Consider the following 17536-nt stretch of genomic DNA (forward strand, 5'->3'; position numbering starts at 1 on the left):
TCGAGTATCTATTTCATTTATGGCTTTAAGTGATAAGGGAAGGTAGGATAAGACGGCCACCTTTAACTCTAGATGCTTTTCTCAACAAATAAAGTAGGTGTAATGAAAAAAGTGAAAGATTTTAAAGAGAACCAACCTTAATTTATTGCTAAAGGCAATTTTAATTAAAACAAAGATAAGATATTTAATTCATAACAACTACAACTTAGGATACATATTGCTTTGACAACTTCATTCAAATCGCATTTAAGTTATTTAATTCATCATTTAAAAGGCTGAAGATTTGTGGAAAAAATATGTGTCATTCGCATAGGGTAAGACGAACATTCTGGGGAAAGAAAATCTTCCAACCCTAAGTAACTTATCGTGACGCAATCACACGTTATAAAAAAGAATCAGTGAACTTAAGCTGTACCTCCTGTTCGGCTTCTATAATTCCTCAATGCTTATCTGAAGTCAATGTTATTCAAAAACATATAAATGATGGCACTTTAATCATTCACACTCGTGCTTGTCATTAGTATATTTTTACACTGGGGCAAAAGAAAAGAGTTAGATATAACTGACCCTGATGTCAAATCTTTATAAAACATGTAGTGATAGTTTTACCCAAGAGGTGTCGTCTTATCTCACATTTCCTTAAATAAATTTTATTTTCGTCGTTGTTTTTTGTTTCAAATAACTACACCATTTGGATGTATACTGATTTTCTTAACATTATTGCAGCTAAATAAGTCATCTCCACCAACATACGTGACCACCGCAGCTCGTTAGAATAACAGAACTTTCTTAATTTATAAATTATATGTTGTAGTTTTATTAGTTACTTTCAACTTGCTACTCTTTAAGTGACAAATAACGGTGCAAAAATCACGTTTAAAAACAAAAGATAAATCTAAATTTTCATTCCACCAAACAAATGTTACAAAAGGAAAACTCTCGGCTTTTGACCTTTGTTTTCTGCTTGCGAAGCTACTACTGCATCATCGTCTCTTTCAGCGTAAAAAAAAATCGAGCCCCATGAATCTTGTACAAAATGTCAACCGAGGCTTGTCACAAGTCCTGAAACGTTGCCCAAGAATTAACTTGTTACCAACTCACTCCACAAAATACGAACTGTATAAAACACAAAATCATCGACTTGAAGCAATGTTTAAGTGCTTTAGCTGTACGAGATAAAAACTATATATTTGAATTTGAAACTTGCTTTGTTTTCTCCACTCTGAATCTTTATATAGACAATACTTCAGCAATTATTATATTGTTTCTTAGAATGAATGTTTTGTCGTAGAGATACACCACAGATTATCTGTTTTCTTTCCACTCAGATTTTTTTTTATTATTTCTTGAGAGACCTTAAAGTTAAATACCAATAATGGTACAGTTATTATAAAATACGGTAAGCAAATAGTATGATTATTTTAAATAGAACATAACATGCTTATGCAGTTTTAAAAAATCCTAAACATTTGCACTAACTTTGTGAAAATCCAACTAAAATTAGATAAGATAAATTACAAAGATCCTCATTAAGGTGTATAGAAGGATTATTTATTGACGTATAATGAATATTATAGGATAAAACTAATTGGATTTTATTCAGTTATCATGAATCAGTTTATTAGTTTCTAAAATCCATGAAGATGTGTGACATATACATACGGCATGGGTTTGTGATCACGTTGTTAGAAACTTTAGTTAAAACTGAACATATTAATAAACATTTGAATTTTCTCAAGAAATAAAAAACTAGAATTAAAAGTGGAGTTCATTGTGCTAGAGACCGTGGGTTTATGTTTTAAGCATATGTACCAACATGGCAATGATAAAATAATGTTTATTATGCTAAATATTATGAATTTATGCTTTAAACTTTTGTATCATAACGACAAAAATAAAATGAGATTTCGTAAATATATGTTTCAGACTTCGTTAGTTTTGCTACCAAATAATCCAGTTTTCATTTTTAATTAGTATGCATTTTAACTTTGATAGTTACATACTATTCTCTTTTGAGAAAAATCTGGTTAAAAACTGGTTCATCGCTTATATGAGTTTGTTATAAAGGGTTAGTAAATATTAATGCCTTCTACTAAAAAAAAAGTCTCCCAATAAACGTTTTAAAACCAGTAATTCAAAACTATCTAAACAACAAGTGTAACGAATCTTTAAATAGAAGACATTATCACACCTTCCTTAAGGCCAGCAGTGAACAAAAACCGTGAATTATGAAAAGTATTTTGACTAAAACAAAAGAGAAAGTTGATTAATTGATTCTGATCTACGTATAGGCAACTTGTTGGTTGCATCTGAAGTTAGTGATAGCATACATGTAGCACCAATCAGTATTTCATTTATGTGTTTCAAAACAAAAAAACCACATCGGGCCTTCTGGTGTATTCATCGAAGGAATCGAACCCCTGATGTTAACTTTGTAAATTTGTTGTTTCACATCTGTCACACCGGGAAACGTTTCAATTTAAAGAACCACGCATTCCATTTTTCAGTATTAAATAATAACAAAACAGATTATTACATATAAGTCAGCTTTCCCTCCCCTGTAGCTCAGCGGTAAGTTTCAGGGCTTAAAAACTAAAACTCAAGGTTTGATTCTTGTAGTGGGCAAAGTGCAAATAATCCAGTGACTTTACGTTTGAACAGAACAAACAGGTATGTATAAATATTTTTTTACAACTCTAAATGAGAATATCTAGGCATACTTGTATTCGGTTAGTGTGCAAAACTCGTATAAACATAGCTTCAACTAAGTCTGTATTTTGTATTCGATCCAGCTTGATGATATCTGGTCATCAGCAAAATATTTGTCGGGTGACAAACAACGGACAAGACGTAGCTGTTATGTACATTCTTCTTGGTTGAAACATGTCTTACCACGTCCCACAATGGCACAGCGGCATATCTGCGGACTCAGCTAAAATATGAATTTTGATACCCGTGGTGGTCAGAGCACAGATAGCCCATTGTGTAGCTTTTTGCTTATTTCTAAAAAAAAAATAAATGTCGTACCACTAAGGAATGATCTTATTTTCATTATTATAATTTTTATTGTGTCCTTATGGCTGATTTTTACAGGCTTAGTTACACTGATTTTCATATGTAGTCCATCTGTACTGGTTTTTGTGAGACAGATAACGGTCTGAAAACTTTACATTCATCGTAAGTTAAGTGAGTACTTCATAAGAAACAAAGCCTACCCTTCCCACAACCTAATTTATTATTACAAGCGAAAACGATCTTATATGGAATAATAATAGCTTGAGTACAAATATAGCTCAAAATGTACGTTTTGGAACAATGCGAGTTTATTATTATAACTTATATGCTGAAATTGTATATTCTGTAATTTCTGTAGGAATGTTCCAATGACATTAGTTCAATAATAAACCTGTAAAAGGACACTTTTTATTTTCCTATCAAAAGCTAATCAGAAAATAGACTTATTTGCAAAGTTTTCAAACGGTTATCTGTCTCACAACTTCACAAGGGTAATTTTAGTGGTTATTGATACTTCTGGTTTGAAAATGGAAAATAAGTTAAATATATAAACTAAGTGTGCTAATTAGAGCATGAATATAGTAAACCTAAAACAAAAAACACCTTTCTTGATGACTTGGGCGACCCAGTGATCGAGTTAATATATCACTATCCAGGCAAAAGAGGTTAAACGTGGCAATACAACATTTCTGTATGCGCCCTCTTTATTCTGTAAATGGCATGAGGAAGGAGTAAAAAAAACTAGTTTGATTTCTGAATTTTGCGCAAGGCTACATAAGGGCTATCTGCGCCAGCCGTTCCTAATTTAGTAGTGTAAGACTAGAGAGAAGGCAACTAGTCATCTCCACTCATCATCAACTCTTGGGCTACTCTTTTGCCCATGAATAGTGGGATTGACCGTCGCATTATAACGTCTTCACGGCTGAAAGGGCGAGCATGTTTGATGTAACGAGGATTTGAACCCACGACTCTCGGATTACGAGTCAAGTGCTTTATCCACTTGGCCATGCTAGGCCTATGCTGCTACTCTAATTCTCAAGTACATTAATAATCTAAGTACGAAGTTCAACTTGCTACCTTTTTGAGTATACTACACAACCATGTCTTTGTCTTTATAGCAAGTATGAGTAATAACAACGGAAAATTTAAAATTATCTTCGTTTCTAGTCCTTCAAAGAACATTCTTATGTGATTGACAACCACATGATTTTGGAGGCGGTATTTAATGACTTCAACCTGGACGACACCATATACAACATATAGACACATAGATTAAACATGCAAGTCTGAGATCCATTTAGATGTATTCACCACCTACGTGGCTACTCTTAATAAAGTAGCAAGATTAACTGCCACCTTTGTAGTACTTGGAAGCTGAAAGTAAGTGTGGGGGAGTGTTCAGAGGAACATTGCAGGCTCGTGCCTTGAGTTTTGTGACCTGCAGCTAAACAAGCTAATCATAAGGCTTGGCACAATCTGTTTCTCAAGTCACAAGATGTTTGGTTAATGTATTAGTTAAAGAAGTGGTTCAATATTTCTTTTCAATTTAAATGAATACATTATTTTTTACGTAATGTAGAAGCGAAGTGGTGTAACTTTGTAATAAGATTAAAGAGGACAACGCAAAATCTTAAAATGACCAATTTTGAGGCAAGAAAATGCGTTAAAAGTACGGAAATATAAAAAACTGTTTATATCCCTACTTAGGATCAGCAAGAGGTTGTCTTAGTACCAAATCCCATTCCGTGTAATTTGATTGAAATGCACATAAGTAGCTCATGAAAATGCCCAAACTGTGCTTTCCTCACTGAAAAATGGAGCAAAAAGAAACAAACAAAAAATATTCCAAAAGTGTCCACATTTCTGTTTGGACTTGCAATGAGTAACTTTCCATTAACTCCCACGTATATTGCTCAAAACATTTAGCTAAGTAATTGAACAAAACCCCTCAAAGTATGGATTTAACCTTTTAAGCCTTTAAAATGACCAAAAATGGGCATATCCGACACTTTTGTACCTGTATGCGCAGTACCTATAGAAAAGTATATTTGTACCAAATCCCATTTAAATTGGCCAAAATACAATGGAATAATCGTAAAAAAACAACAAAATTATTCTTTCCAAGGCACCTTGACCCCATGTAATTAATAAAAATTGGAGAGTCCAACATTTTCGTTTGTCAATAAGTGAGACCAGTAGAAAAGTATAATTTTACCAAATTGCAAGTAAGTTGCTCCAAACATAACTGAGTAATTGACCAAAACCTTGCAAAATATGGTTTTTTATGAGCCCTGATGCATCTGAAAAACTTAGAACGTGTAATTCCAACTTTTTTGTATGCCAGTGTGTTAGGCGCATGAAAATTTATATTTGTGCCAACTTTCATCTTAATTGCTGTAAATATGACCGAACAGTAGTCCAAAGTATAAATTTTGGGGATTGTCTGACTTCTGGACCCGTAAAATCCTCGAAAAGTCCTAAATAAAAAAGCAATGTTTGAATGTATTTGAATGTATCTTACCAAGATAATGCAAATGACAAAAATTATAATATCATATAATGGGTTTAATCTGTTTCTAATTATGGCATCAACCGTTCAAACTAGTTTCTCTTGGTCACTAAAAATACGTTATTTCAATAAAACTATTAATGTTTCTCTGAGACTTATAAATAAATGACGATACCGAAACTGACGACCCCTGACTTTTTATAACAGTAAATGAAACACCATAATACAACTGATGTATAGTTTTCAATACCTCATTTTTAACTCCAGGCCAAAGCTCAATTCGACTAAAAGGTGTATATTAATAACATTTTACCTGCAGTAAAATGTTGCTACAAGGTTAGTCACTCAATAGCTCTTTGTTTCTTAAAAATAGTCATATAAAGAGTATTTCATCTGAAACTTTAGATGTTGTAAAATAAGACTTCTGATGAACTGCGATACAGATCAAAAGAAATCTGGCGACTCTTGCACTGCTAGTTAAGAACGAGGCGTCTAAAACGAGTAACTGGTTCAATATTTTCATTAGATGTAAAATAAGACTTCTGATGAACTGCGATACAGATCAAAAGAAATCTGGCGACTCTTGCACTACTAGTTAAGAAGGAGGCGTCTAAAACGAGTAACTGGTTCATTTTTTTATTAGGAATTTCGTCAAGATCACTTTATTAATACTAGGGTATAGGAAGTTTTACTTCTATAATCGTCACTAAACACAGGTTTTTGATAGTGCACTCTAAGAGGACAGCACAGACGTTTCTATGTACTTATGATGTTAGTTAAACATTTTGTTCAGTGAATGATAACCTAAAATGTTTTTGATGTTAATAAACTATCTTAGTATATTTTCAAGAAGGCAGTAAAACATCTAATTTGAAGTGTGATCCCTTAAAATGTTCTAGTAAAAATAGAAAAGCCTATTAAATTCATGGGTTGTCATTTGAAACTCTTCCCTGTAGTGGACACCACATGTAACCTAATGGGCTTTGCTATGAAATAGATAAACGTTTAAAACATTTGAATGACAATCGAAAACATTTCCTGCAGTGGGCAATCGCTTAGATGTCACAAAACATCTAATTCAGTGAATAATCGTTTATCGTTAATCTGACTTTCACATAATTTTCTAAATGTCGTTATTTGTCTCACTGTTTAAATTTTAAACTATTTTATTGTCAAGTACAAACTGATCCTACTTACAAAGGAAATGGTTCAATATTAAGAATCGAGTTAGGAATCTAACTGATGTTTCGACAGGTCAAACAACGCATTGTAAAACGTTGTTAAGAAATACAACTAGTGAAACAATGTAATATTGAAGACTATTTTTAAACCTATGGTTTGTTTGTTTCTGTTTATAGCTGTTGATATTGTCTTTGCGCAAATAACACTAATAACAAAAAATACCTTGAGGATGCTTCATGAAATAGAGAACTATATAATAAATATAAGAAGGCCCGGCATAGCCAGGTTGGTTAAGGCGTTCGACTCGTAATATGAGGGTCGCGAGTTCGAATTCCCGTCACACCAAACATGCTCGCCCTTTCAGCCGTGAAGCATTATAATGTGACGGTCAATCCTATTGTTTATTGGTAAAAGTGTAGCCCAAGAGTTGGCGGTGGGTGGTAATGACTGGCTGCCTTCCCTCTAGTCTTACACTGCTAAATTAGGGACGGCTAGCACAGATAGCTCTCGAGCAGCTTTGTGCGAAATTCAAAAACAAACAAAACAAAACAAATATAAGAAATAAACAACTGATAAATTAAATAGTGTACATATATTATATATTACATATATAATTCGCATACTTGTTTTAGCTCAAAATGGCTGTCTATGCGTTGCCCACTACAGGTATCGAAAACCGATATTTAGTGTTATGAACACTTACATTTACCACTGAGACACCAATGAGACACGGGGGCATAACTATGCACATAACATAATGATTTATATACTTTGAAAAAGTAATGTGTTCCACTTAGTCATTACAAGTTAATGGTTGAAAACATAGAAAGTAGAATCAATTCTTTAGCTTATTCAAAGGTGAAAATGGTTTAACTAATTATATAAATTTAAACCTTAACACGAATTGAAAAAAACAAGCAAAAACGTTCTAAATCAATTATATTAATGGTTTATTATGCGTCTTAAGTCATTTGACTACCATATCACGTGACACCCTTGATTAATTAAATCTCATCCAAAACTTAAATATACTGAAAACAACATTTCAAGTTGTTATCAGAAAAGACGAAGCCCGTTTAATTTTTTACCCTTAAAAACTAACCTGTGAAATAGGATTAGTAAATGATAATTTTGGTTTGAACTTCGCGCAAAGTTACACGAGGGCTATCTGCGCTAACCGTCCCTAATTTAGCAGTGTAATACCAGAGGGAAGGCAGATAGTCATCACCACCGACCGCCAACTCTTGGGCTACACTTTTACCAATGAACAATAGGACTGACCGTCACATTATAAAGGGTGAGTATGTTTGGTGTGATGGGGATTCGAACCCGCGACCTTCATATTACGAGTCGAGTGCTTTATTCACCTGGCCATGCTGGGCCCTAAAGAAGAGAGAATCTTCTAAGTGGATCTTTAGAATGTGTGGATGTGTTATAGAATATTTAACTCAATTTTTGCTAACTACAGTTTATCCATGAGTTTCATAAGAAACTAATCTGATGGGATACATAATAGATATTTCCTGGTGCAATTAGATTACACTGTTTCTTTGTAAATTCATATCTAAAGTACGTAAACAGAAAATCTGTTTCTTTGTTGTTGTTGTTGAACAGCCTTGCAGCAAAAACATCCATCAACAGTTTGACAAAAGTTTCAAAATGTTCTCACTGAATGTCACACATAGTGGGATAGAAAAGTATTAAGGCTATGTCAAGGTATGTTCGTTAAGTGTACCCTGGGCCAGAAAATTATGTCAGCAGAGATCTACAGCTAGATCTAAGTATAATTTATTACAGATAAAGTTTTGCTTGGTGTTACCTGCTTACATTGTTACTGTTGTTTGTTTAATAGTTTTTACATCCAAGCATAATTTATTTTTAGAGCCGATTAATTACAGATAAAGTTTTGCTCAATCTTATCCTCTTACTTTGTTATTCCTTTTTCTTTTTTTTAACTTTTACAACCAATGCATAATTTATTCAGTTTGGAACTCAAATATGACAAGGTGAACGAGCTCTGAGTATCTCGTAACTAGTATAAAATAACCCGGAAAGTAAAACTGATGATGAAGTTGGAAACGTTGTTTATTTCTTTAATTTTTAGAATTTCGCTCAGACGTAGAAGGTAACCTGGTCATTTTGATAACGCGCCTACGACCGCAAATTGTGGGAGGGGGCGTTATTATGAGAGCAGGACTCAGCCACGTTCAATGTTGTTGTTGTTTTTTGTGTGTATTTTTTTTTTCGTTTTAGCAAAGCCACATCGGACTATCTGCTTGAGCCCACCGAGGGGAATCAAACCCCTGATTTTAACTTGTAAATCCGTAGACTTACCGCTGTACTAGAGGAAGGCTCGGTCGATGAAATTATGAGTAAATTTCATGTACACGAGGCCTAAAGACAAAGTCCTTTTTAGTCTTTGTAATGTGCCTTCATGTACACGTGACATGATTGTGTTTGTTTGTTTTGTAATTTTGCACAAAACTACTCGAGGGCTATCTGTGCTAGCCGTCCCTAATTTAATAGTGTAAGACTAGAGGGAAGGCAGTTAGTCATCACCACCCACCGCCAACTCTTGGGCTACTCTTTTACCAACGAAAAGTGGGATTGACTGTCACATTATAACGCCCCCACGGCTGGGAGGGCGAGCATGTTTGATGCGACTCGGGCGCGAACCCGCGATCCTCAGATTACGAAGCGCACGCCTTAACGCGCTCGGCCATGCCAGGCCCACACGTGACATGAAGATGGAGTGTTCTTTGTTTTTGTAATTTGCCTCTAGCTATTCTGGAATCGAAAAGGAAGAACCAGTAAAGGTTAAAGAGTAAAAAAACATCAATTATTTCTACTTCTAGGGATAAAAATACCTAGAGCAAAAAAAAAAAAAAAAAAGATAAGAAAAATAATGTTTGTTTTGAATTTTGCGCAAAGCTACTCAAGGGCATTTGCGCTAGCCGTCCATAATTTAGCAGTGTAAGACTAGAGGGAAGGCAGCTAGTTATCACCACCCAGCGCCAACTCTTTTACCAACGAATAACGCCCCCACGGCTGAAAGGGCGAGCATGTTTAGTGCGACCGGAATTCGAACCCGCAACCCTCGGATTACGAGTCGAACGCCTTAACACACTTGGCTATGATGGGGCAAGAAAAATAATATAAGAGTTTCTAATTTGCGCAGTGCTACTAAATGTTATTTGTGCAAGAATAGTATATTGGAGATTAATAGTGACTGTCAAGGGATAGTGAACAGGAATGAGAAAAACACGACTGTATTGAATCTTCTGCATAATGAATACCAAATAGTGATTAAAAAAAGATGCGAAAAAAATCTCCGGCAAATGAAGAATGAACAAAAGAACAGAATAATTTCTCACGTCTGTCTAAATAGTGAACCGAAGTCAGAACGAAGACCAAATACAAAAATCCGAATTTCTCAGTATAAAGCTGGTACTATGAGTTTAGGGACAAAACTTCCTACAGCCTATAGTGTTTTAAGTAGTTCAAGGTAGTGTTGTGGTGAATCAGCAATACCCGGAAGACTACAGTGATAAAAGTTGTACTTAATTTTTAAAGCGAACAAGCTTGCAGAGGATTTCGAGATTAGGTCCAAGTAGGTGGCAACAAGTAGTCACACACCAAGGATGAATGAAAACTACTAAGTGAAAGATTACAAAATGACAAATTATCAGTAGGGCTGTTTTCGAGCAAGAAACTGCACAAAAATGACACGAAAAGTTGAGAAACAAGAACTGATGACCTCTTGTCTGATATTCCGCAGAAGTATCCTTAATAATTCTTAATCAAATCTTCCACAGGAAACAGTGTTTGGCAATTACTAGATAACTTCTCTTGTCTATAACCTATGTTGTTGTTTGGTGTTTATAGTGGTATAATTATCTTTTGTAATGTTAAAGTTTATAAGAAAGAGCCCCGAATAGCCGCGACTGCAATTTGATCTCAAAAGGTTCAAGAGATGAAGCTTTGAGTTAAAAGTTCGAACTTGGAAAAAAACAATAAAAATCTCAGAGCCATTCATTCCATGGGCCGTTATGCCGCGGCTGAAAACATAGCGTAACTAAGCGTCTTATATCTGACACTGGTAACCAACTTCTTCTTGTTATGATTATGAATAATATTATCACTGTCACTAACCGGTGTTATTATTGCCATTCTAAAATCAAATATCAACCTTTGACGACTCTAAAAATGAATCCGGTCTTTCAACTCTTCTACATTTACCAATAGCATAGTTAGTTTGAATATTGTGTAGCTAATTATCAACAAAACGACTTACGAAGTCTTATTATTATTCATAAGATTTAGATAAATTACCTCCCAAACCGATCGATAAATGAAACCTATACATCACCAACAGAACTAGAATTCCTACATATAGCTTCTAACAACTTGAATTTGGTTAAGAATTTACAAAATGTCTTCTTCAAGCTTCAATCACAGCTTATACAAAATTGAATATTGTTAGGCTATGTTATTAAAAGCCAATTGTTCACTATTTTCTTACGCACTACTAAAAGTTCAACAGTGTTCAGACACCGATGTAGTAACGTAACCAGATGTTTTAATTTATTACTACGGGTCCTTTAACAGCTACTTCAACCATTGTATAAGGAACACTTGAACAAACTAGTGTTAAGAGATTTTCCGTCAGTATGACCGTGTTTCGATCCGTTAGTTTTATTCCGACAGTTTGTACATGTTTCGATCGATGATGGCAAATGTTTCAAGTTCAGGCAGAAAGTACAATGTTTTCCATCGTTAATTATAAAGTAATTTTCGAAATATTTTTTTTCTTAAACATGTCACTTACACCCTTACATCGTTGTACTGTCTCTGTGTAACACCTTGTTCACATCATCTCTTAGGTATAAAGTGTTATCAATTTTAAAGTTGGCTATCTTATTACAGTTTTTGAAATGTTTTAAGAGATCTTTTTTTCATTCACAGTAAATAATTAGTTTAGAATTTGGACACCTTCACGTAACAAAAACATTCATCAGAACTGACAGTAATATTTTTATTCTTGGCAGTTCAAGATAATTCTTCATAAATGGCATTTCATATCTGGTTCCAGTTTTAAGGACTAAAATGTATTAAATTTCATTATGAAAAACAAGTAGGTACATAACCTTTAGGTAAATTAGACATTACGCGCTACATCTATGATGGTAGAATAGTCTTTATGAAGAAGCATCTGTTACAAGTAGTAAATATGAGTATTACCACGAATTAGAAGTCGAACTTTGTTTAAATGTTATATATCAATCTGATCCTAGGCATTACAGTTATCATCCAGAAATGAGACGTATCACAGGTAGTTGACCGTAATTTTATCGATTGCTGCATACTCAATACATATGCACAGAAAAACTTGCACATTACACTGTGTAAAATAAAAACAATTACCTGTGAATTACAATAGCAAGAAATATTCGTATTGGTGACTGAAATAATAACATATTAAAGGGGCTGTTACTTGAAACTGGCCAAGTAATTGTCTTGTTGAAAACACAACTCATATTAAATTAATTTGTATGTACGTTGTTGGAAGTACAAGTAATTTCCATTTTAAATCAGTAAAATCGTATTCGTGTAACATACATGTACATATTTTTATTTGTTGGTTTTTAAACGAAAACGACTGGCTAACACAGCAAACTATCAAACAGAACAAGGAAACCCCCAGTGTCTAGAGTATTCCCTATAGTCGTTTTACCAGATTTTTTTAATTACCCAAAAATGTACTTCATAGTTTTGTTTTGACTCGTAAATCACGTGTTTGTCAACAGGTATTTTCACGGTACGTTAGTATGTAAAAAAACAAAAAAACTCCCGCTAAATTAATAATAGTTCGGGTATGTGTATATATACACAAAAACGTGCATTTGTTATTGCAATATTCCTGACTTTAGATTTAGTATTTTGTATGATTAAATTACCCTGTGGAAAAAAAACTTTGAACCTTCTACTAGAACATATAAAACATTACTTGCTATTACACACGAAGAGAATGTTTATTGTCACGTACTTGAATAAGTTGGGTCCAAGAGGACATATTCAATGACGTGATATAGCTGAATGACACAGCCATAATACATTACCTACCAACGTGTCAAGATGCATTGCATATTCGAGAAAGGAAGTCCTGAAACAGCATTTCACACGCACGGACATGTGTATATATATAAATTAGTGCTTTATTAAACCATCTGGAAAATCGACTTCTACATCACATAAACGTACACTCGAATATATGAACATATTTAAGACACCACCTGAAATATTAACCGATTGCCACAATGTTTCATTAAGATATGGTTCTTACATTTAGCTAACAGTAAAATATGTTGAATATATTGTCATTTCATGGACACACAAGTATAAAACATTTTCATATTCAACAATCAGTAACTTAAAATAATCAAAACTAGTTTAAAGTTTTTGTATAAATATTTCGCTCATGTTAGCCACATTTTTTAATAGGCTATTTTAATCTACCAACACTATCCTTTAAAAGAACACAAAATGCTCCCAAACAATTAATTTTTTTGTATTAAACCACTGCAAATATTTCAAATATACAACGTAATAACCTTCAAAGTTTCACAATATTTATGTGAACAAAAATGTGTACAATCGTTAAGCATTTTCCAAAAGACGTTATGAACAAATTCCAGACACGTTTCGTGATCAGTGGTCATCGTCATAATCCATCGTGGGGCTAGTAGGACTTCTTGTTGGTGAGGAAGGAGAGTACCCTGGACTTGCAGGAGAGTAATTTGATCCTTTAGGACTGGATGGTGAATATGTGGGACTTGTGGGGCTATAATTAGGAGAACTAGGAGAATAGGTGGGAGATGTAGGGGAGTACTTTGGAGACGTGGGACTGTACTGAGGGGAAGTGGGACTATACTTTGGAGATGTTGGGGTGTATGTAGGGCTGGTAGGTGAATACTTAGGACTTGAGGGAGAATAGGATGGAGATGTTGGAGAATAAGTTGGAGAGCCAGGGCTGTATTTAGGAGAAGTAGGTGTGTACTGTGGAGACCCTGGAGAATAACTTGGACTGGTGGGACTGTATGATGGGGAGGTCGGAGAATACTTGGGGCTACTTGGAGAATAGCTTGGAGATCCAGGGCTGTAGCTTGGGCTCTGGGGTGAGTAGTTTGGTGAGCTGGGTGAATAACTGGGGCTAGTGGGACTATAGGAAGGTGAAGTGGGAGAATATCCTGGGCTTGTAGGGGAATAGCTTGGGCTAGTAGGGGAATATGATGGTGATGCTGGAGTGTAATTAGGGGAACTGGGAGAGTAGCTTGGACTTGTTGGGGAATAGCTAGGGCTAGTGGGACTATAGCTTGGGCTTGTGGGGCTGTAACTAGGGCTTGTTGGTGAATAACTTGGACTTGTTGGAGAGTAACTGGGACTAGTTGGAGAATAACTTGGGCTGGTGGGGCTATAACTTGGGCTGGTTGGAGAGTAGCTAGGACTGGTAGGGGAGTAACTTGGACTGGTAGGAGAGTAGCTGGGACTGGTAGGGGAGTAACTTGGACTGGTTGGGCTGTAATTTGGAGATGTTGGTGAGTAGCTTGGGCTAGTAGGAGAGTAAGAAGGTGATGTTGGTGAATAGCTTGGGCTCTGTGGAGTGATTGATGGAGACGTCGGAGCATAAGCAGGTGATGAAGGAGAATAACTTGGTGACAGTGCACCAGCTGGACTGGGTATATACGGAGAAGCTGGAGAAGCAGGTGATCCAGGTTGTGGAGACCATGCTGGACTGTATCTTGGACTGTAGCCACTGGCATCACTTGCTGCTGAGGGGGAGAAACCAGCAGCTCCTGGAGTCATTCCACTACCTAAACCTGGGGACCAAGCACTGGCATAGGCTGGAGTCGAACCCTGATTCCATGGAGTCATCTGGGGTGACATGGCTGAAGTGGGGCTTGCTACAGTTCCAAAAAATACACCTGGACCACCTGGAAACATAGCGATACTTTTAAATTCTTAATACAATTAGGGTGATGATAATATTGTTTCTTACCACATAATCCATACACAATGTTAAACCTGCCAAGTAAATGTACACAACTTAATGGTGAAAGTTATCAATAACAACTAAGATAAAATCTGTTAGATTAAAACTACAACTTATTCATATTTTACACAAAACTACTAGTACACATTTATAATGGTTAACTACTTTATAAAAATGTTAAATAAAAACAGAAGTTTATCACTGCTGAATAACACGGCAACAAAAATTACATCATGAACTTTTAAATACATTAATACTGAAAATTAAATATAGTAAGAATAAATACAGTAATGCTGCTACTTCAATACATGTTAACTATTTTATTGTGTACTTTGTACTGTGATCCCATAATATTTGTGGCATAAAAATACCAAGAAATTTAATCTGAAAAACACTATATACAAATACACAATCACTGGTAAATAAAATAACATTTTCTCTAACAAAATTATAAGCAAACCAGCTTTTGTTTTCTTGTGGTACTGTCAATCTCAAGATTCTGTTTGATATACATACAAGTTTTAAAATACTTTGAATTTAACTATATGCATAATAATACTTGAAATAAAGTATATAATAATACAAAATCTTTAAGAAATGTATAAGTGTAGCAGAAGTTGTTGACACGTAATTTTCCACCATATTAGTATTATTTTGTACATATTTTACTAATATACACTAATGATTTTATTTGCAGGAAGCTGAAAAAATACATGGTTGAAATTCCAGTTCTTTTGAAGTTTTATGTTTTTAACCCTTTAACTGTTACTATATTTAAGGGCACATAGAATTTTTGTGACCAGTACACTCACATAAAACAGATTGAAATGGACTGTACGTCTATACTGCAAGTTAACAGTCAGGCATTAAATGTATGGGAGGACTACAAAAGTAATTATTTTTAATTAAATGGTGTAATTTTACCCTCATAGGGGAAAGTACCCATCCAAAGGTAATAAAGAGTAAAAATGGAAAGCAACAGAGTGAGGGCAGACTGATTTAATTTTCCAGTAATTTATACATTGAGTTTTTTTTAAATGAATGAATGAAACAAATAGAATTTATCTACTGTATGTATTTTCACATTTCACATGATTTTAAAAAACGAAATTTAACATTTCAGTGAATCCAAAACTTTAAACATAACTTCAAAGTTTAGCAGAGACACCTAAGTACAATATTCATTGTGATTATTATCTAGAAATAACTTTCAACAACAAGAATAACTTTGTATCTTTATTTGAACACTCTTAAAGTGATGTAAAAATGTGAAAATAGTGCATAGACTATTTTCATTTGTACATTATTACGCCAGTAATAATTTAAAGACCCCAAAGATTCCATCAGAGTTTCACCATCTACTAAATATGAAACTTGTGTCTTGTAGTATTAATTTCTTTGTATGTATATATTTGTTTGTAATGTTACACTGTGAGACAGTAAGCTGATTTTATTTTCATTGTTCATTTATTATTCCCTATATTATTTAGTTAGCTGATCATGCCCAATTAACTATGTATTGTGATGCTGACACAAGCTTCCCTAACAGTTACCTAGATATTATTAATATGGGAAAAGATTATGTGAATTTATGATCATATAAGATGAACTCATAGCCTAAACAGTAAATAAATACCTCTCATAAGCTACATAAACTGAGTCACGAAGTAGTGAATTATTTCTGTCTGTGATTCAGTCATGTTATTAATATAAAAAGGTAATTTTGGAATACTGTTTCGTTTTAGTTTGTTTTTCTAATTCTTCGCACTGATTCCATTATTTTTAAATAATTAATATTGTTATTTATTTTTTATAATTCATTAATATTAGTATCAAATCCTGCCAAAGGAAAATAAAGTGTAGATGTTCAAACGTTTACATGTAAACGTATGACACAAACACTGTTCCTTGTAAACATGTGCTATACATTACCAATAACAGGAAATACTACTTCCTTAAACATGGCAACTAAAAGGTTGGCCACTACTAGAATTAATGATTTACAAATTCTAACTATACTAATTTATAACAAACATTGATAAATAAATGTAATATAATCAACTATAACTCACAAACCAGCTTATAACATTCAAAAATACAAACTTTTACAAGTACTTTTCAGACAGTCTCACACAAATACTGAAACTTTTATACACAGTATTACAATTCTAAAAAGTAGTAAGAAAATTAGATTCTTTGCCATTAGTATGTATGTTTACAGATATTTGTTTCACATGATTATCCACTAGCTACATATTAGCTGTTACTAACTTTCTTATTTATCCTAAGTTAAGGTAGTCACATAAATGACAGAAAAATTATTTTTGGCTATGACTTACCAACTGGTCCCATTCCAGGCAAATTCATAGGGATCTCAATACCATATTTGCATTTCTCAGCATCCAGCATGAGGTCAAAGCAACCAGTACCCATTCTTGCTAGTTGTCCAAGCATAATATTCTCCGATACTCCTTTTAATGTGTCCACTTCTGAATGAGAAGCCGCATCCAGCAGAATATCCACCTGTTAAATGGAGCTGTTTAACAACCATCTACCAAGTTTATGCTAGTAGGAAGAAAATTATTAACCAAGAAAAAACAACTCAATGGCATTCAAATATAAATAAAATAGGCTGTAACACAAAGATTTTTCATCAACTCATAGAATGGCTCTAAATTTCTTTTCAAGCAGACTTTTAGCTCATAGCTCTTGACCAATTTGAGGTCTATTTACAATTTGAGTTGAGAGATCAAATCCCTTCTGACTGCTGTATTTGACTA

The 17536-nt window shown here is 34.2% G+C and overlaps 1 protein-coding gene across 2 annotated transcripts in view; it reads right to left on the reverse strand.

Moving 5' to 3' along the window:
• Positions 1–12901: 12901 nt before the first annotated feature.
• The window catches only part of Polr2A (RNA polymerase II subunit RpII215), a 43970-nt gene continuing 39335 nt past the window's right edge, over positions 12902–17536 (reverse strand). For both annotated transcript variants that reach the window (XM_076480301.1, XM_076480300.1), the window contains exons 24-25: positions 17096–17279; positions 12902–14697 (exon numbers count right to left, since the gene is read on the reverse strand). In XM_076480301.1, the coding sequence (XP_076336416.1) occupies positions 13415–14697; positions 17096–17279 (1467 nt within the window). In that variant the 3' untranslated portion in view covers positions 12902–13414. The remainder of the gene's footprint in view (positions 14698–17095; positions 17280–17536) is intronic.

The sequence above is a fragment of the Tachypleus tridentatus genome, chromosome 13 (assembly GCF_004210375.1).
Source record: "Tachypleus tridentatus isolate NWPU-2018 chromosome 13, ASM421037v1, whole genome shotgun sequence".
In the NCBI taxonomy this organism is placed as follows: domain Eukaryota; kingdom Metazoa; phylum Arthropoda; class Merostomata; order Xiphosura; family Limulidae; genus Tachypleus; species Tachypleus tridentatus.